At 39.9% G+C, this 21465-nt stretch overlaps 3 protein-coding genes across 8 annotated transcripts in view; 2 read left to right on the top strand and 1 right to left on the bottom strand.

The window, feature by feature from the left end:
• Positions 1-499: 499 nt before the first annotated feature.
• On the bottom strand, positions 500-5865 carry ralaa (v-ral simian leukemia viral oncogene homolog Aa (ras related)). 2 transcript variants are annotated; one of them, XM_035998126.1, is made up of 5 exons: positions 5677-5865; positions 3627-3860; positions 2823-3031; positions 1823-1997; positions 500-1742 (listed from the first exon to the last, which is right to left on the bottom strand). In XM_035998126.1, exons 2-5 carry the CDS (start codon positions 3738-3740, stop codon positions 1620-1622), a joined length of 621 nt encoding a protein of 206 aa, XP_035854019.1. In that variant the 5' UTR covers positions 3741-3860; positions 5677-5865; the 3' UTR covers positions 500-1619. The 2 variants fall into 2 exon arrangements, with proteins under 2 accessions (XP_035854019.1, XP_031153616.1); XM_031297756.2 differs by having other exon boundaries at positions 5655-5808.
• On the top strand, positions 5138-12796 carry zgc:111976 (uncharacterized protein LOC553663 homolog). 5 transcript variants are annotated; one of them, XM_031297752.2, is made up of 17 exons: positions 5874-6117; positions 6326-6411; positions 7461-7536; positions 7722-7776; positions 7928-8054; positions 8127-8155; positions 8285-8356; positions 8450-8524; positions 9080-9156; positions 9233-9295; positions 9377-9491; positions 10042-10166; positions 10271-10389; positions 11436-11634; positions 11765-11860; positions 12017-12119; positions 12359-12796. In XM_031297752.2, the coding sequence occupies exons 2-17, from the start codon at positions 6328-6330 to the stop codon at positions 12705-12707; spliced, it is 1764 nt and encodes a 587-aa protein (XP_031153612.1). In that variant the 5' UTR covers positions 5874-6117; positions 6326-6327; the 3' UTR covers positions 12708-12796. The 5 variants fall into 5 exon arrangements, with proteins under 5 accessions (XP_035854017.1, XP_035854018.1, XP_035854016.1 ...); XM_035998124.1 differs by lacking the exon at positions 5874-6117 and adding an exon at positions 5138-5410 and having other exon boundaries at positions 7928-8155; XM_035998123.1 differs by having other exon boundaries at positions 5872-6117; positions 7928-8155.
• Positions 12797-15291: 2495 nt separating this feature from the next.
• Positions 15292-21465, top strand: part of si:dkey-192l18.9 (F-box/LRR-repeat protein 7) — a 28001-nt gene continuing 21827 nt past the window's right edge. The window contains exons 1-2 of the mRNA XM_031297757.2: positions 15292-15741; positions 19354-19443. Of these exons, the coding sequence (XP_031153617.1) occupies positions 15705-15741; positions 19354-19443 (127 nt within the window). The 5' untranslated portion in view covers positions 15292-15704. The remainder of the gene's footprint in view (positions 15742-19353; positions 19444-21465) is intronic.

Below are 21465 nucleotides of genomic sequence, written 5' to 3'. Positions count from 1 at the left end.
AGTTCATTAAGATGTTACTTCAGCTTTATAACATCGGGTTTAGCCTTGCACAAAATGGAACAAAGGTAAACAAAGTACAATGTCAATGACCTCTAGTCTCTGCACATCATTTGCAGGCTAAGATTACAGGCAAATAGGATGGGTATGGGAGGAGGGTTCACATTCACAATGCAAAGAGAGGCAACAGTGATGCACTGCACATGAATTACTAAATACCTCGTAACTTAATATTTTCACCAGGCCATTCACAATGAAATACTTTAAGTTCCCCAACTTTTGCCTCCATTAGCTTTACAAAAGGTAGATTTGACACAAACACTGCAGTGCTTCCTTTTGATGCTCACTATAACAAGTTATCATTTACTTCCATTAATTAATGGGCACTTGTTTGTACTAGCTGGCCATTTTCTTTGGTGACTGAGAGCAACTTTATTGGTCAGGTACCACCGTACTTCTATGAAGTCTGCATTCATTTTTGATTTTTAAATGACTTAAAATTCATCTATCCATTATTTTATTTCCAGTTGAGTCACTTTTAAAACATACATTTAAGTGAAACAAAAAAAATAGGGGACTACAAGGTTGGTGATTAAAAGTCTGAGTTAGGAAAAGTAAAATTGGCTAAATAAATCTTTACATGTTTGGAAGCAATTTATTCTATCAACTGTAAGATGTGTTTAAAAACAGCATGGAAAGGATGTGTGGTTATGGAATCACCTTTTATCAGAGCACCAGGGATTCCTTTATCGCAACAACAACAACAAAAAGGGCAATGAAAGTCATTGGCTGAGTGAGGTAAAACTTCTGAAGTGTTATAATTAAAAAAGGTTCAAGTGTTGTAAAATCCCTCACAGATTTAAGGGTAGTGATTAATGCTGTGTGTGCATCTGAGAGGACTCAACAAAGTGACGCAAAGAGGAAAGAAAATGGAAACATTAGTGCTCTTAAATTACATTAGAGGATATGATAGGAGGACAAGAAAAGAAAGAAAAAGTTTGACTTCACAGATAAATAAGTGTTCAGAACCTTACCAGGTGGCAAAATTGAGGTGTAAAACAACAAATAGAAATGGCATAAAATCCCGGCTCTTCATAACAATTCTTCAATTAAAATGCTTCATAGATTCACCAGTGCAACGTACATTTTCTTGGTGGCACTTGATGAATGGGTTGACACTACACTGCCGAGTCTGTTCACTTACTGTACATTTCCTACCCAAGCTCCAGTTACAATTTCCCCAATTTTAAAACCTTGGCTCTGACACTTAATCTTTTCTTTTAAACTGCACAGTTGTCTGAATATATTATACACATTGAACTTTACAATGAAAGGTTTTGTAACATTTCAGGGCTTAGCCTCTTGTCAAGCTTAGGCTTAAATTTAACACCATCCATCTATTAAACTCTAATGTGGTCAGAGTAAGAGAGAGAGTACATAAATTATTTGGAGTGTCAGCACATAAAAAGTTATATGGAGTGCCACCTTACTACTCCCTGACACACGGTCAGATGTCCTGTTAGCTAGGAACAGAAAGTCATGGTCAGGTATGGGCACAAAATAAATGCAAAAGTCTGAGAAATGTATATATACATAAGCAGCCATCCTGCTCGCTGTTTCCACTATAAAATGCAGCATCTCTCTCTAATTCTCTTGGCCAAACTTTTGCTTTTCTTCTTGCCATTCTTCTCTTTGCTGTCCTCCATTTTCCTCGCCCGGATCTCTCTCATCAGGTCAAAGAACACCTGTTGAAACAAACAGTAAGGGGTTCACGTTTCTCTGTTTGCTCAATGTCGACGATGTAAACTTAGCCAGTTCGGCCTACCTTGTCAACATTGGCACGGGTTTTGGCAGAGGTCTCCACATAGCACACGCCCCACTGCTCAGCACGTGCCTTCGCCTCGTCTGCGCTGACCTGCCGTCGGTCGTCCAAATCGGACTTGTTACCAACCAAGAGAAAGGGCACGTTCTCATCCTCCTTCACTCGCAGAATCTGCTCTCTGAAAAAAATAAATAAAGAAATATCATTCAGCCATGAATCATGTAAATAAACAGACTACTTACTAAAGTAAATGAGGTAAACTTGTAGTAAAATACAGTTGTCTTTAATGGTGTTCCAAAATGTCAAATCAGCATACGTTGTCTATGCATTTTAGCAGGGGAAAGATACCTAATAGTAGGGTTGGGTATCGTTTGGGTTTTTTCCGATACCGGTGCTAAAGCGATACTTTTAAAACGGTGCCGGTGCCTGAACCGATACTTTTTAATAAAGTTGAAAAAAAGAAGAAAACAAAGAAGGGTACTAAACAGTCGGCGTCATTAAAGAACGGCTTGTTTATTGTTAAGGCCATATGGTCAAAATTAAAGATTTAATAACAATGTAATAACTCTAACTTACAACAATAACTTATTTAATCAGTACATTGTTGTTGAACAACAAAAACAACCACCAGGTGGGAAAAGGGTATTTTACAATAACTTTGAATGCACCACGAGGCTACCTGTTTAAGTGAACGCACCGTCTGTGTTGTTTAATTCCGACAACGGCAGCTGCTGCGCTGCAGAGCAGACTGTTACTTCCCGCTGTTGGAATCCTCTACAGTGAAATACAGTCACACTTTACACTGTCGAGTGTAGTGTAAAGTCAGGCACCGAAATGAGGCACCGAAATTTTCGTTCTTATTCGGTCTGGTTACTACCGTTTACGTCGGCACCGGTGCCCTATTGGCGCCGCGTTTCGGTACCCAACCCTACCTAATAGTCACTGTCATTAAATTCTAACGGATGAAAAACTGCCTCGTTCAAATATCGTTATGCCGCCGGACCTGAAGTCTACTGTTGCTGCAAATGATTCCAGCTCAGTGATGGAGAACACACAGAGAAAACCCTCGCCGCTGCGGAAGTAGTTATCCCGGATGGCTGCATAGTCCTCTTGTCCAGCTGTGTCGAGGATGTCAATCTGTACCTCCTCTCCGTCCAGCACCACTTTCTTCCTGTAGCTGTCTGCTTTGGTGGGCTCATAGTCTTCAACAAACTATGGAGGGGAAAAAAAAAAAAAAACATGTTAACAACTGTGGTCAACTTAGTCATCCAATATGTAGTCTCGCTATGACAGACCTTCCTCCACAGCTCGGCGGAGGAGGGTCTGGCGAGTCCACACAGCCTTCCGGGGTGGGAGAAAAACGTGCTCTGGTTTATTGGCATTTCTTTAAACCAATCACAATCGTCTTGGGTGGCGCTAAGCGCCCGACAGAGCCGCTGCAAAATAGCCTCGGGAAGGAACTTGTTTTGGTGAAACGTGTACGTTCAGAGGACATTTTAGTTGTGCAACAGAAAACTCAGATTGGACAGATAGTCTAGCTAGCTGTCTGGATTTACCCTGCAGAGATCTGAGGAGCAGTTAACCATAGTCCTCACAAATCCACCGGAGTTTAAAATTCAAACACAAAGAAAGAGGAAGGTAACGGACATCCGGGTGAAAAGAGCGTGATCCGGCAGAATTTCCGGCAGCACCGGAGCAATGGCGGAAGTGGAACGTCGTGGATATAGACTATCCATTATGCAAACAAGAGAAGCTTTCCTCAACAACTTGGGAATTTTTGTTGACTGTTGTGATGCACGTTGCTCACCTCGTCATACATGAACTGGAGCGTCAGGGCTGATTTCCCCACTCCTCCACTGCCCACCATTATCACTTTGTGAAGGGCTAGAGAGTTCTGCCCTTTTGGCTTTGCAGCTGCCATGGCTCTGTGTACCAGGAGATCTGAGTGTGAAAGGTAGAAAGTTCAAGGTGGAGCTGGAGGGAAGGATTGTGAAATGAAGACGGTAAAATCCAGCTGCAACAGGGGGCCGAATGATAATTCCTGGGGAGAAAAAAGAAAAAGAAAAGAGAGAAGAAATCCTAAGATGTTTCATCATCATTTCCGAGGCTCTAGATCCCATTTCTGCAGTTAGATTGCAAAGCCATCACTGTGTCTCATAGCAATCAAATAAAACCAGGAGAAACTGCCTTTCCACTATAAATGTAGTGCAGAGGAGTACTTTCTGTCCCTGGTTAAGACTACAGCAAGATAAGATGTGTTAATCACCCCTGGCACTAGATTGATACATTAGAAACTGCTTTATAATCAGTATTTTTCATTATCACTCCTCCCTGCAGCTATGTGTCTGCAGAAAGATTATATGTCCCTTAATGTAGCTAGTGAATACGGTCCCTTTACTTTTTCTTTGCAAGGACAAAAAAAAAAAAAAAAAAAAAGTAATAGAAATAGATTTCATTACTGGAAAAATAATACTCATGGCAGTATTTCCCTGTACAATATCCAGAAATTATTTGGGTGAGCCAAACAAAACAGATATCTGCACAAACATGAAAGTTTATGAGAAAAAAAGGTCTGCCCAAAAGGTGAATTATGGTCAATTTTATAGATCAGCAAAATGCCAAAAATCAAGAGCTTAATGCAATGCTATTTTGCAGACAAGTTTCACATGCTGGATATCAGACCACCACAAATAAATTTGCAAAAGACTGCTTGTGGCATGCTTTGAGAAAACACTAAAGATATATAGATAAGCAAACAGTAGGCAAAGCCCAGTAACTTAAGAGGAACCTGTAAAAGCCATTTAGCAAAGAAATATAACTTCTTTTTAGAGCTTCTGGGGAACATCAGTCAGTATTTTTTAAAATTTTGACAGGACTGGATAAAATCTGACATATGCGCAAGTCATTTAGTGGTCAGTTTCCTATAGTGGACAGTTCAAGAGGACTATGGGAAAACCATGGCGTGTGTGTTAATGCCCTTTCCCTATCACAGCCCCACACAGCCCTCTGGGGACCAGGGATAAAGATGGGAGTGCAGCCAATAGGTCATTATACAAATTAACAAAAGGGGTGTATGCACTTAAAGTCAAGATTACAATTTAGTACAGGAGGCAATGTTCTTTTACCTAAAACCCCCATAAGTAAGGAAATAGTTATCTTCTTATAAAATAGTTTGTAGTCTGTTAATCCATGTCGATAGTATCTAACATTTTAAGTAACGTTAGGTAAATTAAGGTCTTAAAGACATGTTTACAATGACAACACAAAGTATAGGTTTCAATGATGACCTCATAATTAGGTGTAGCTGTAATTAGGCGTGTCATCATAACCGTTGAAGGTCTATGCTGTTAGTTCAGCAAGCGAGACGCTTACCTTTATTATTACAACAACTGACTGAAATCACAAATAACAACGCAACATACTCTCATGATCACATTAACTTATTAGCAAGTTAGCTGGTGACATGTCAACAGCAGGTACCCTAGCAGGTTGACTACAGTGGGGCGATGCGGCTAACAAGCTAACTAACCAACCCAAGCAAGTTCACGTCACCTGGACGTTAATTAACATTTGAGGATGTTCAACATGAAGGTAAGGGCTCAGATAACGCATTAAAAGTCAAATCTTTAAACTCGGATACCCAGCAACAGATGTTCGGTCGATCCTCGCTAGCCACAGCTAGGCTGGCCACACAGGCAAAAAGGCTAGCAAGCGATAACAAGCAGCTAATCACAACTAACGTTACATTATGCATCGTAAAAAAAAAAGAAGAAGAGAGCAAACACGCAAGCGGTAACGTTACAACAGCAGCATTTGAATGAATAGTATCACCTACCTGTGAATTAAATAGTGTTCACCTTGGCACGACGTCTGACAAAGGTTGAATTATGGTGGCAAGATGAGAAGACTCAGCTAGCTACTTGTTAGCTCATGGCTAGCTCCCTACAAGCTACCTCCAGAGATTTAGCAGCAGACTGACTGCACGTCCTGTGGGCTTGGCTCCGTCTGACAACGCCCGCCCGCATGGGAGAACCAGACAACACTCAGCTTTACTTTTTGTGTGAACGTAACATTAATTTCTCACTTATAAAAACATCGCTTAACAGGTATAAATAATAATACATTTATTTATTTATTATTAAATATGTTATTTCGCTTCGTGGGTGAACATGAAATACAGATAAAGGCAGTGGATTAAACGTGCAAGATAATTGATTGGATAATCCGCATAAATGTTGGCACGTTTGTTAAAGTGGAGACCCTTTGTCAAATCAGCAAGAGTGATTTTCAGGAGCCAGGTAACGTTAATGTTGGTTTAAAGTTGTTGTTTTTCTTGTTTTAAATAGATACATTTTTCTAATCATTAACTCCAAACACAAACGTATATTTGTAACCCAAAGATATTTTAAAATGGACGAAAAGACCATTTCAAAATTAAGCTTCTGGATATACTGACGTTTTAGCATTGTAACTGTCAGTGTTTTTTCTTCTTTCTGTATGCTTTAGTCATGAAGTCCATAATATCTGGGCTGCACTTGAAATTTGCAGAGAAGACCTGGAATGAAACCTTTCAGCTTGTCCGAAGATGCATGGTAAGACAAATTGCAGTGAATGCTACATTTGTTGCATCAGCATGTTGGCTGTAACTGCGCTTTTTTTTTTAAATACCACAGTGCAAATCATGGAGATCACACAAAATTCCCATTGGCAGGATTATTTGAACGTATGCCCCTTTTATTAGTTCTATGCAAAAAAAAAAGAAGTGAAGATTGCTTAAATATAAGTTATTAAACTTGTTACTTGATGGCTTCTCTAATATGATGATGTGCTGCAAATCAGTAACTGGTGTGGTCAAGCACTGAGAATGAGATCATCTATCCTGGAACACACAAGTCTTTGTTGTTGGATCAGTTTGTGCATTGACAGTTAGGCCTAGTTGTTGTTTTTTAAGGTTCTGTTGTTTTCTATATGTTTAAACTGCCCTGCTTTGCAAAACAATCACTTTCTGTTCATTAGAAGATGCATTTTCAGATGTATATCATTTGGCTACAGGTTTAGGGCCAAACATGCAAAGCTTCATAGATTCCAATGTCTTTTACAATTGACAAAAAAAGGCTGCAAAGTTGCTCTTAAAGTGTTTTAGCACTTCTATACTAACGTGTATGCTGAGGCAATGAGAGGGCGTGTTAGATTTCTTTAGATTTGCCATGGGTGGAGCAGCAGGATACATAATACTTGTGGGTTAATGCAAAGTGGAGCTTGGCAGTGGTCAGTCTCTGGAGTCTGGTTGATTACTTGGTGGTCTGAAGTGGTGTGGTCCAAGGGGATAAGGCAGCTGAGGCTAGTCATATGGTTTCCTGCCAGCAGTTATACTGAAGAAGATTTTTTTTTTTAGATCCAGGCTTCTCAAGAACGAAGCACTGAGTGCAATGCAAAAATATTTTCACACACCCAGGTGTGGCAGCCTCCCTGTCTTTTAAAAACATACCCATCCCAACGTGCAAAGCGTCCACATGTCAACATTACCCTTTGCCGTGGTGTCATGGGATGGGCTGGGAGGACCAAAGACTGTTTACACAAGGAGGACTTTGCCACACAACAGGTCCATTGTTGTTTGTTTCTTCCCTTTGTCCCCCAATAGGACAAACCCAAAGATGAATCCAAACCCTGTCAGCTGCTGGTTAGATCTCTGGAAAGGCTCCAGGAAGTGGTTACTGGTAAACAAACAATATTCCAATGATTTTTTATATATATATATATATATATATATATATATATATATATATATATATATATATATATATATATATATATATATATATATATATATATATATATATATATGAGTACAGTACATTTGGGTCACTTTACCTGCAAGTAAGTCGGCCTCTGTATGTTTCAGTGTCCTCTATGAATACCATGAGGTCTCGCCTGGAAATGATTGCCAAACAACAAGGGTAGATGGTTGACTTGTGATATTTGACTCCAAAGCCCTACAAGATCTCTTTTATTGGTCTAATGTTATTTTATTTAACAGAGCTTAATTTCTCTTGTAATCCAATGTGGCGGCACAAATTTCCTCCCACATTCACGTTCTGTCCTCCCTAGAATGGGCTTCCATATTACTGAGGCCACATGCTACCTGACAGCCGATCTGTTCTACCTGGAGGTGGTGTTGCTGCCGTGTGGCGGGACGAAGGAGGTGAAAGTGGCTCCACATGGAGGATTCCCTGTTGTAAGTGGATTACACTGCCATTCACATTACTCCCCTTTACTCCTGATAATAAAAATTTTAATTGTCTTGCAGCCCAGTGAGTCCCTTCTTCAGCCGCTGAGGTAAGCATTAGAGCGATGCTAAATTTTAAATGTTGACATTTTGCTTGCGAGATGAAGAATGACGGTGGTGTTTAAATGATTACTTAAAGATAAATTGCATTAGGTGCTGATTGTACCGTTTCTCCACAGGTCAAAACATTTTGCTGAGTTCTCTGGGAAGTTGGCAGACCTCTTCACTCAGTACAACATCCCTGGAGACAAGTATACCTACTCTTAAAATGTTATTAAACTGTTAAAATGTTGGGCCTCTTGCAGTCATTTAGCTTTTATGTCTTTTTTTATGTTTTGTTTTAGTGAAAGCAAATTAAAATTGTTTGCATCTCTGCAATGCCTCGGGAAAGACTTGGAGCAAATATCACATTTACCAAGGTGAGTGACTTAAAATATAACTTTATTCATCGCAAAGGAAATTGTTGTGCAGCAGTCGCAGTATAAAGGAGGAAAGAGTGCAAATAAACTAAATGTAAAGTTAAAAGATTATCAAGGAGCTCCAAAAAACAAATGTACACAATGCCAGAAATCTTAACAGGTTAACAGTAAGCTGCAAAAGAATACCCCAAAACTTGTGCAATAAGACCTGCGATGATTAGTCGATTGTAACAATTTATCAGCATCTATTCTAGATCACTGATTAATTGCTTCAAGCAATATGGCAAATATTTACTGGCTCCAGCTTCCCAAATTTGAGGACTTGATGCTTTTCTTTTTCATCATATGTTAGTAAATTAGATATATTAGATTTTGGCTGATATTCGGATAAAATGGCAATGACATCACTTAGAGCTCTGGGAAGTTGTGATGGGCTTTTTATACTACTTTTTTTTTTTTTTTTTTAACGTGTCAAACAAAAAAATTAATTGAGAAATTAATCGTTTGTTACAGCAATAATACAAATTGGAATCAGCGCAGTTGTTCTGCTTTCAGGTTGCCAAAGGACTCTGACCCCCAAGCTGACATGATTAACAATGGCAGGATTGGGTGTCTGATAGCTGGAAAAGAAGGTACATAACACCAAGAAGTAAAAACATGTTATGCATACATCTTTCTCTTCCATTAATATTTAATTCATCGCTTTAGATAGCCCAATGAAGATCCAGTTCTATATCACCCCGACTGATGGAATGAAGACCTCAGATTTACGTAAGACATGTCAAGTCTTTAAAGGGCCTTCAACAATTGTAGCGTTTCCTCAAAAGATGCCTATTTTTTTTTTTGTTGAAGAAATGACAGAGACGGTCGTCCAGGCAGCCCAGGTGATTGTCGGTGCCAGTGATGTGACCCACATGCTTCAGATGGCATCTGTGATCCCACAGCCTCCACAGCTGGATGCTCAGGGGTGACATGTTTTGGTTTAATCTGTCACTCAACAGGATACTTTGATTTGACATCCCACAGTGAATTTGAATGACACTGCTGGTGGTATTATTAGGGATCGACCGATACTGGTTTTTCAAGGCCGATGCAGATTATTAGCAGTTAATGTAACCGATATTTGGAACCGATATGCATTTACAGTGAAAATGAAAATCTTTAAGTCAAAATTTAAGATTTTGGAATGTTACAAACTCCAACACAAAACTTTGTTTAAATGATTTAAGCACGTATTTAATAAATTTGAAACTTTGAACATAATACCCAGTAAAAGAGAGTCAGATAGTGTTGTGGGCGGGACATTAAGTCAGACTCAGTGGTGAGAGAAAACAAAGTAGAGGGACAGACACAGAGCTGTAGCCGAGCCAAAGTAGCACACTTTTTAATTAATTAACTTTATCGGTTATCGGGCAAATAAAACGCAGACACAGATAATCTGAAAAGTGCCAAAAAAAGGCCCGGGTCGATAATCGGTCAATCCTTAGTCATTATTGTAAAATTGTGTCCTGTGGCAGTCATCCTGTGTTCCTGACGTTGAGTGAGGCGCCGCATGAGGCGCTGCCTGCCTGCTTTCTCCTCAAACTGCAACCCGCAATACCAATGACGTTGTCTTTTGTGAAAAAGCTCAGCCACATTACAGGTCAGTGTAAAAATTATACTTTTTTTATTATATATTATATTATCTATTTGAATGTATAGCCCACAAGCATCACTCCATCACATGCTCTCTTGTTCATCTCATAGATGTGGCCATACCAGATGTTGACCTGCAGTGGGCGCCCTTACCCAAGCTTCTCATGAGACGTTCACGTGCAAACGGCCATGGGGAGACATTAGATGAGCAGGATATTATTTGTACAGTGGTATGTGGGATCAACGCACTTGTGTGAAGCTCAATGTGAAAGGTAACTGGGTTCATTTCAAGCTAAACTATTATGCAAGCTTTAGATGTACTTTACGACCGGGATCTTCAACGGTGTGTCCGGGACCCCTAGGGGGTGGAGGGTGGCCCCCAAATTATTGTTTATTTTTGAAAGTTAAAAAAAAAAAAAAATTTAAAAACTCTTAACATGAATCCAACATATTATTAGCAAATATAAATCCCGACTGATGAGAGGCTTACTGGCCTATAGGTGAGGTAGCCATCCACAGATACAGTTAAACCTAAGGATTCAATGTGCCACATGTATGTTTTTAACATTAAAATATGATTCATAAAATCATGCCAACAATTTTTAGGCTATTTTAACAGCTTAGTATTCTATGCATAAAAGGTATATATAAAGGTTTTAGGCTGCCCTACAAGTTATTGCAGGCCCAATTTAATATGCAACTTCATTTTATACAATATATGTAGGAAGGGGGGGGGGTCCCTGCTCTTTCAGTTAAGGGGTCCTTAGTCTTGCATTGCCAGACCTTCCTCCACAGAGCTCCGGAGGAGGGTCTGGCGAGTCTACACAGCATTCTGGGATGGGAGAGAAATGTGCTCGGGTTCATTGACCTTTCTTTAAACCAATCACAATCAGCCGCACGGCGCAACGGGGCCTCTGCAAAATAGCCTCAGGAAGGAACTTGTTTGGGTGGACCATGTGTACGTTCAAAGTGGGTTTAGTCGTGCAACAGAAAACTCAGATTGGACAGATAGTCTAGCTAGCTGTCTGGATTTACCCTGCAGAGATCTGAGGAGCAGTTAACCATAGTCCTCAGAAATTGACCGGAGTTTAAAATGCCAACACGAAGAAAGCGGAAGGTAACGGACATCCGGCCGAAATGAAAGAAAGGTGAAAGATTTCCGGAAAATCACGGAAGTGGAACGTCGTAGATCTAAACTAAGGGGTCCTTGGCTTAAAAAAACATTGAAGACCCCAGTTTTATGACATAAAATGAATTGATACTTTTTTCTGTCCAGCCTCTTCCTGGTGGTGTGATGCACAGTTATATCCTCCCTGGAGATGCATGGGAGGTGCCTGCCCTGAGAGGGACTGTAGTGGACAGTGTTCCCTTCGCTCACCCAGCCCGAGTCCCGGCCCTGCTGGACCTGCTTCGACATCAGTGTGCCATCAACACCCTGCTGAGGAGCTGCATCACTTCTCAGTGTGCCGGAACAGGTAGGAGGCGTTTTTAACGTCACAAAACCGGTTAAATTGGACAAGGTCGCCCATGCAAAGTTGGCAGAAATAATCAAAGGAAAATCATCAATGACTTATGTGATGGCTTATTGATGGATTCTGCTATCAGATTTGGCGTGTGACCTGCACTTTGAAGTCCTTCCGGAGTCTGAGACCAGCTTTTCTGTTACCTTCCACCGACCTGACGTCGACTCCCTCGCTGTTTGTGAGCATTTGGCACAGAATGTTACTTTTATCTGATTAGTTTTGGATCATGATTTTTTTTTTTTTTTTTTGTTAACCCATAGGGTGTATACTTTTAAGGTAATAGCAAATAACGACATAGAAATCTGACTTATATGACTATTGTTTTTGGCCACAGTGCTGGTGAACGTATCTGGTTTGCATCAGATTACCTGCACTTTGTTCGGGGCAGGAATAGGGGAGGCTTCTTTGGATGAATACCTTTCCACTGTCATGAAGAGGTATGGCTTTATGACTTCTATCTACCCCTTATTTCTCTACAGTTGAGAGAATGATGGCTCTGGGCCTCCCTCCTTAGTAGGTTCCACCTTTTGCATCATGAGGAAAATCTGATATTGTTTTGATTTGCAGCAGTATAACATTTATTGATTTCAACATAAGATCAGTAGATAAAAAATGGACCAAACTTTTTCTTTGCATTCTGGTCTTAGCTTGATCTCTTTTTCTAACACTATCTCAGGTTCATGTCTGTTCCTGTTACATTGAGGACATTGTACAGCAAGCTAGAGAAGATCACCTCTGCTCCATTTTCTCCCAGCCGCCCTGCCACCACAGAGGCCGAAAATGACCACTCGGCTCCCTCAAGCACCGCTGTGATGGACACCAACGGCGCCTTGACCACGTTGTCCCAGAGTGCAGCTGTGCCAGAGGTCAGCTTCAGTGTTTCTGGATCGTCTGTAGACAAGTCTGAGCTCTCTGAGCTCCTTCCTGAAATAAACACAAGTCCTGCTGTCAACCCTTACCCGTTCGATCCTGTGGGTGTGTCACACTCGATGACCAATAGTGGCCAACTGTCAGAGCTGACCTAAAACTGTGTGTTTACATGTGATGACCTTAAGTTTAAGCCTTTTATAATGTGTCATTTTTAGATTTGAATAAATATTTTTGGGTAAAGCAAGTTTTATTCACACTTGACCTCTGGCTTACCATAGTCTATATCCACGACGTTCCACTTCCGGGATCGCTCCAGTGCTGCCGGAAATTCCGCCGGATTTCATTCTTTTCGGCCGGACGTCCGTTACCTTCCGCTTTGTTTGTGTTGGAATTCTAAACTCCGGTGGATTTATGAGGACTCTGGATTTACCCTGCAGAGGTCTGTGGAGCAGTTAACCAGACAGCTAGCGACTAAACGACTAAAACAACCTCTGAAAATACACGTGTTCCACCAAAACAAGTTCCTTCCCGAGGCTATTTTGCAGTGGCACCATGGCTCTGCCCGGTGCTAGGCGCCGCCCATGACAATTGTGATTGGTTTAAAGAAATGCCAATAAACCACAGCACTTTTGTCCTCCATCCCGTAATGCTGTGTGGACTCGCCAGACCCTCCTCTGCAGCGCTGTAGAGGAAGGTCTGGCAAAGCGAGACTAGGGTTACCATGAAACATAACTTGTATTTTCTGTCAGCTAGAGATGCATCTCCTGCAGAAAGCTGAAGTGTTTCTTACTATGCATTCCAGTGTGGCAGAGATTGCTGCCTGTAAAAGGCTTGAGGTTTGGCATTTGACCTCTCTCAGACAGTTTATTGGTACCATGTGAGCCAATCAAACATTGTTAAAGTGCATTATTTATGGCTCGTAAGAGTAAGGTAGAGATCAACACACTACACATTAAAATAAGAAATGGCTCTGCTGGATGCATAAATAATAATGATAGGGCTTGATTGTGATCAATAAAATATTACAGACCACACTTTTTCCCCTTTTTATTAAACACATTAACACATAGTTTTTGTACAATAAAGAAATGGCAGTTGAAAGTTGGTGTGAAAAGTTTATGGGTTCAATACCTTTTGTGGAGTTTCCATTCCACAAGTCTTGTATCTTAATTTTTCTGGGTGCCAGCCAGAACAGCTACCAATATAGCACACATATATCAGACTTATTTTGCTGTAATGTAGAAAAGCTAAATATGCCTTCATAAAGCTTCATAATAAAAAAAGCTGTTTTCACTTTTAAAGAAACAGTTTTTGGGGTCTATAGCTGCCTTGAGTTAGCCCATTGACATTAGCGAGCTAGTTTAAAACCAGCATTCCCTCTACAGTATATCTTCAATCTTCTTTTTTTCTGTTTGTGTATAGTTTAACTTGTTCCATACTCCATTCAAAAGTCTTCAAATTGTGAGCATATGTGTGGATATGAAGCGCATAGTAACATTTGACTTTAAATGTCCTACTCTTTAAAGATGTAAACAGAGAGTGACATCTGGTGGTCATATTTTTTTAGATTTGTTTTCTTTTTAACCCACATTTTCTCCAGAAAATTAACTTTTATTGTATTTATCTTCAGTTAAAGGCATTTCACATTGTACCATAATAAAAGAGAGGTTTCTCTTGACTTATGATTTTGATTAGAGGATAAGATTTGAGATTAAAAAAAAAAGTAGAGCTATATTAACCTGTGTATCTAATTAGAGAATGTAAGTCATAGACCTAAATATGTTATCCTCTGTAGATCTGTGGGCTGAGTGCATTTAGAAAGGAATTTCAACATGTATGTAGAATATTAAGTCACCTGTCAACAGCAGACAACTGGTTCTGTCCAGCGACTTTACTTCTACATATCCAATGACCTGTGTTGCTGCTATTCATAGACACATTCCCACATGTGGTTAAAGCATTCTCTTCTTTCAGCAGGACTATATCCTCAGATTATGTGTCCTCAATTCTGATTGGTTGGATTTCTTAAAGTCACACCTGTGATGACCTAATACTTAAATATTAATGAGGCATATAAGGGAAAATAACTTAATGGGATTGTGACTGCTTAATATGTCATGTATGGACTATGGTTGGGTTATTTCAGTGGAGGCAAGTAACTAAGTACTGTACTTGTACACAAGTACACATTTGAGGTGCTTTACTTGAGTATTTCCACTCCACTTGAGAGGCATATATTGTACTTTTAACTCCACCATATTTATTTGATAACTTGAATTAGTTACGTTAAAGATTTATATTAATAATACAAAATGGATGAGCAAATACATGATGATGATGTGTTATAGGTTAAGATAAAACTGTATCGGTAACCGGGATTCACAAGCTACCTGGCAGTATATATAGTAATTATAATTACCAGTTGCAACATTGAAGTAATGTACATATCAATAATCATAATCCTATAATCTACATTATTCTAAAATGAGCCACAGATCTGCATAATGAGTAGGCCTACTTTTACTTTTGGTGCTTTAAAGCATAATATGTACTTTTAAAAGTAGGACAAATTGAATTCAGGACTTTAACTTGTACTGCTACTTTTACTAAGCTACAGATCTGAGTACTTCTTCCACCACTGTTTGTGAGTCACAGTCTGTCTTTGGCTTATCTTTCTTTAAATATCCACATCTCCCTCCCTGGTCTGCGGTCTCTTTAAATCCAGTGGAGGAGAGCTGCGAGTCCTCACAAAGTTGTCTGCCCGCTATGATTGCCCGCACTCAGCCTGATAAACAGCTGCTTACCATTTAGGGCACTTCACAAAAGTTTTCTCCGAACTCCTCGAATAGAGATTTTTTTTCTGTGTGTGTGTGTGTGTGTGTGTGTGTGTGTGTGTACATCGTTCTTTGTCTGTGGATGTTCAGATATAGAAAGTCTGCACCGCTGGAAGCTCGAGTCTGGACTCTAGGTTTGCGTAATGCTGAGGCGTCTTCTGCTCAACATCTGGATTAACTATTTGGAGTCAGAGCTAGCGGCCATACACACAACTTTGACTGTCTAGCCTATCTTTTGTAAAAAGACTGCCCTTTTTCTCTGGAATTTAACTCCTTTTGATACACCGAGTTTTGCGCATAGATTATGTATTCTTTAAAATGGGTGCGAACAATGGAAAACAGTATGGAAGCGAGGGTAAGTGCTCAAATTACGACTTTAAAACACGTTTTATTTGAATTCCACATAAAAGAAAGTATTTTAATCAAAGTAGACTCAACAACGGCTGCATGTTACCGCTCTCTTTCTCATGAACTAACCGAAAACAATTGTGCGGTTGCTGGGTTCTTTAGCTTCATTGAGTTTGTCCCTGGACATTAGAGAGCTAGCTTAAAACTAGCACTATTCCCTCTTTATCTTTCATTTCCCCACAGTATAAGGGTTTTCTCTGTATGTGTAGAGATGAAGGGGTATGCCATACTCCATTAAAAAATCTTCAAATTGTGAGGATATGTGCTGATATGGAGCTAAAAGCAACGTTTGACTTTAAATTCCCTAGGCCTACTTTAAAAAAATAAATATATATTTTTAAAGATGTGCAACGTTAATGTTCGTCATAGCCTATAAGATACAGAGTGACATCTGGTGGTCATATTTTAAAAATGTATAACATTTGAGACAAAAAACCCACTTCCAGACACTTTTTTTTTTTTTTCCAATATTTTTTTACTCACATTTTCTCCATTTAATTAACTTTTATTTTCTGTTTAGCTTTAGTTAAATGCGTTTTACATAGTGCTACAATAAACATGTAAGAAGTAACATGTCCTAAACTTGCATAGGTATTATTTGACATGCAAGTATTTATGTTTTAACAAAAAAAAAAAACATTCATATAGTCAGTTTAAATCAAATATCATCTCACATAATCAGTCAAAAACAGGTGACTTGTCAGGGCAGCCAGTTCATCAGAAAACTCCAATAGCCTAATTTATGGATTTTTTTTTTTAAAGTGTATTCCTGCAGGTTTAGGGGGCATGTGGGCTCGTATTAGTCACTCTTATCTTGATAAGTCTAAGGCTAATTCCAGAGATTTTTGTCCACGACGCTTTAACCCATTTCTTGTTTGATTTGGCAGCCATTTTGTGCATATTGGTCAATGCCATATGATCCTTATGTAAACAAAACTATATAGAAGGCACCCTGGAAAGACACAAAATAGCAATGTTAACAAGAAATGTGTTAGAGCTTCTATGGAAACAGCTCCTCTTAGAAGGTTTTTTTTTTTTATAGTGGATACACGTAAAAGTATTTCCACATATTTAACCGTATTATTTAATTCAATAAGTACATCAAATAAAGACCAACAAAAGGCATTTGTAATATAGAGCTGATGGTCAAGACATTCACCGCCCATCTCACTCTGCTATCACATATATTCAGAAAAATGGTTTCACCCAACTGGGATGCAGCTTTAAAGCCAGGGAAAACAAAACAAATGTGATATTATTATAATAAGCCTAACCAAAATCCATATCTTCCGACTCTCATAATACTGATTAAAATCTTCAAACATGGCATTAATGAGCTCAGCAGGAGAGTCAAACTCGCCTTTACTGCTATGTCAGCCAGCCCCCTTTTAGTTTACATTCATAGAAGACTAAGGAAAACAGCACATTTTGAAATTGGAGAAGTTGGAACAAGAGAACATTAGCAATTAATTGTTATCCAAATAGTTGACAATTCATTTTCTGTCGGCTAATTGACTAACCATCGCAGGTTTAGTTGTTTTAATTAAGAAGTCAGTCAATAATTTACTTTTTTCTAACCGTGACTTATTTCATGCTTTTCAGCTGAAAGTATGAATATGTCGAGAATGGCAGACTCCGCCACTTACGATTAAAACTACCATATAGAACGGTAATCACAGAATGTAAATACGTTGAATTGCTATTTGCTAACAAAATGCTGACCATTAAATGTATCAAATATTTGATTGACTTCATGAAAATCTTAAGGATTGTAAGTTTAAAGGTGCAGTAGGTACTTATAAATCTAACTTTCTGTCATATTTGCTGAAACTGACCCTATGTTTGAGTAGAACTACATGAAGCAGGTCATTAAAAAATATCTAGCTCCTCTGGCACCACCTACAGCCTGTAGTGCGATTTGCAAAAATCCACAGCTCCCTGTTCAGATGCACCAATCAGGGCCAGGGGGGTGTCTAACTGTGTGTCAATCATTGCTCATGCACACACATTCATTCTCCCTTGTGGGGGGAGGGGCTTAGGAGAACATTTTGGGCTTTAGCAGAAAGGGGGGAGGGACTGAGAAGTTGTTAACATTTTTTGGCTCCTGGATCTTCCCAATCCTACCTACAGCACCTTTAATATTCACATTATACATGTATTCAAAGTATAGTCATTTCACAAAAGGAAATACTGCATAGTGGTATCAGCATCTTTATAGTGTATAACACCAGCATCTTAGTTGCAAGTGCAAAATTCTGCAGTCCGTCTGTCCACATCTGTTTTCAAGTGTGATACCACAATTAATTACACACTGGTCACAACTATGCAGAAACCCTCCACCAACACATTATATAAGCATAAAACAGGAAGCAGAAGCTTTTCTGAAAGTTGTTTTTCCATGAAAGACAGAAAAACAATCGGCCTTGCACAGGTCCACATATGCAGTGGAAAAGAATCCTGTAACCAGACAAATATTATATTTACTTGTGTTTAACCAGCCTTATGCTTTTTGCTCTTCTTAGATATTAGAAAAGTGGACATCTGCAAGCTACTCGTGAATTTCTGAGTCATTTCTGGGGACTGAAGGAGCCGTAGCAGATGTGCCGGCTCACTGATGTCACCACAAAATGTCATACCATATGAGCGGCATTGGTTTAAAATCATTTTATATGTATCGGTTTGATTGTGTGTCTTCCATATGGAGTCACAGGTTGCTTTTTTTCCTCCCTACACAAACTTATATATTTATGTGCTTGATGCATGTGGGTGTGACTGTTTGGGAATACCTCTTCGTGCTGGGTGAAAGGCACATACTTAGTCTCAGGAAAGCCACAAAGCTGCATTTATGATCTGACAGAGGAATGAAATGCCATAAACAACTACTCCACAGGCAGCCTGCAGTCACCATGGCAGTCAAGCCTGTTGCACAAGGAATATCTCTCTGAAATTTAGCACTGTTGTGTGACTGTATAGAAATCTAAATCCAACAACACAAGGACAGCTCCCAAAGTAAGAGTTGTAAACTTAATAGAAAGCACTTATATGTGGCAGTTGTACAGACTGTATGACCTAAGAAGTACGTGGCTGATGATACATGTTACTGTAATCATTCATTAAAGAGAGTGGTTGCTTGTATCTTGAGTGTTTCCTCACTCGCCCTCCATGGAAGTGAAGGCTGAGGGAGATTTCAGGAGACTTTATTCTTCTTCCAAATATATAAAAAAAAAAAAAACAGACACTTACTTAAACAAACCAGCAGAGACTTTGTGCACGTGCCAAGCCTAGCCATTCATCCAAAAGTGAGGAGCATAAAAGTCATAAAAAAGAGAGTGATGGACTTTATATTTCCTTACACTTCATACCTCCTTACCGATTTAAATACATCATGAAATACCTTATCTCTGACGTTCTTTAGGAATTAAGCATAAAAAGTGTTTTCTCTCAACTGAAAAGATTTTCTAAGGCTGTGCGGTCAAATAAATCCTAACTGCAGTTTGTCATCTTAAAGTTGCTATACTGTGTCCCAGCAGATTTGTTTTTCTTCCCATTTCCCCTGCAGGTAAAGGGAGCTCAAGCATCTCTTCTGACATAAGTTCGAGCACGGATCACACACCAACCAAAGCTCCAAAGAATGTGGCTACCACCGAAGGTAGGGCATCTGGTGCTCATTAACCAAACTCCCCTCCCTTCTTCTTCTTCTTCTCCTCCTCCTCCTCCCACCCTTCTCTTTCCTCCTCATCAACTCTCTGTACTGCCTATTTTTGGAGAGAAACCTGCGTGTTCCTGGGATAACCTTTAACTGAAAACAAACTCACAGCTCCCATCAGAAACCAAAGGCATTTCTTGAGCTTTGCTTGAGAAGAAGAAGAAGAAAAAAACAAAAAAAACCCTTCTGGCTTCTCATTGTGGAAGAATGCTTATCTAAACTGTGGTCGTATCAGGCTCAAAGCGTTGCCAAGGAGGGAGGTACGTGTGCTCGAGAGAGGGATTTTGCTAGAGAAGGTGTGGGGAGCGAAAATGGGAAAAGAGAGCTTCACCTTCTGCTGTTACTCCTCTTCATGCAGCTCTCTGGCTCCCTCTCGCCTCCTGGCTGCCAAGGCAATCTTCCAAACCCTGGCACACCGACTGTAGAAAACCGCTCCTCTTTGTCAGGAGTGTATGTGTTACGAATGTAAACTATTTGCTCACTGTAATGGTTCAAAAATAATTTGCAGCTGACAAATGCCTTTTGAAGCCTCCTGTCAGCAGGTCCGAGACACTTTTAACGATCTGTCAATCATTTTTGAATGAACAAAAAAAAAAAAACAGAACAAAATATCTCTAAAGTCATAGCTTAAAAGTACCACAATTCCAGGCAGTGGCGCCGGCAGCTGTAATCCTGTACGCACTGTGCGTACATTTTTTTTCAAATTAATTTGATACAGTTCTGGATTAAGGAAGTTCTAGAATAGCAGAGCCAGTCTATCATCTCCCATCTCTCTGCCAATCACGTGAAAGTTGAGTTCATGCATGGTCAGTGTGCGTGCTGCTGTGTGGTGGGTCTGCCCGGCTTATGACGTCATCTGTGTTGTTGTTGTTGTTGTTGTTACCGGGGCTGTTGAGAGAGAGCGCTGTTTTCTGCGAGACTTGCGACACATCTGTAATTTTAACAAACCGGTAAAAGCTATAGTGCGTAGTTTCTGTCTCCCCCATAAGGAATTCTAAGTAATGACAACAACATTGTCGTTGCATTCACATGACCCAAGCCTTTCGGTGATCGCGCACCCCCGCCCTTGTAACGGATGTCGATTAATAGCTGGAACACACCAGGCGCCTAAGTGTCGCGTAGCGTAGATATGTGCCTGATCGTGCGCCTGGCCATTCATACCGGATGCGTATTTCTACATGCGTCACAAAGCCATTCCTCTCCTCTCTCTCTCTCTCTCTCTCTCTCTCTCGCTCTCTCTCCGATAGAAAGAGACATGATGAGTGAGGAAAACTCTGGTAATTGTAGCCTATATGTGGCTGTGTGTGTGTCTGTGTGTGTGTGTGTGTGTGTGTCTCGCTGTGAGAAGTCAAGACACCCAAAATCACCATGAACCTAGGTGATTTTTATTTTGAATGTGTTTTATTTTTGTAAAGTATCCGGCTGCACTGTGGTCTTCCTGTATGTGATTACCTGCCTGGCTTGACACATACGCTCGCGTCTCGCACAAGAAATAGAGGAGATGCCGAAACTGTCACTGCAGCACTCGGTATGAATGGACAGATTGGATAACATGGGCGCCGAAATAAAAATAGCAGCGCTACGCTGCATTACGCGATGCTTACGCGCCCGGTGTGTTTTGGCTGTGATATAATATAGTTGCACACTATAGCTTTGTATGCAATAACTTTGCTCGTCTCCAACTCGTAGTGGAACATTACAGTGAACATGTGTATACAGAACTAAATAAATGGATTGTTGAATCCAAAGCACACCGGACATTGGCTTATTTTGCCCAGAAAAGTAGTGTAATTAGATATATTAGTTTTGTTGAAAGTCACTATGGATATGACTACATTATTTTGACCATATGAGAGCTCCAAAGAGGATAGTGTAAACCTGGCCTGTTGGCTGGTATTTGAAATGCATGCCGTAGGCTAATCAGAGTTTTATGGTGGTGTTATATCGATAACATTAGTACAGAAA

Source organism: Sander lucioperca, chromosome 23 (assembly GCF_008315115.2).
Source record: "Sander lucioperca isolate FBNREF2018 chromosome 23, SLUC_FBN_1.2, whole genome shotgun sequence".
In the NCBI taxonomy this organism is placed as follows: Eukaryota; Metazoa; Chordata; class Actinopteri; order Perciformes; family Percidae; genus Sander; species Sander lucioperca.
This window is presented reverse-complemented; position numbering and strand designations above follow the sequence as displayed.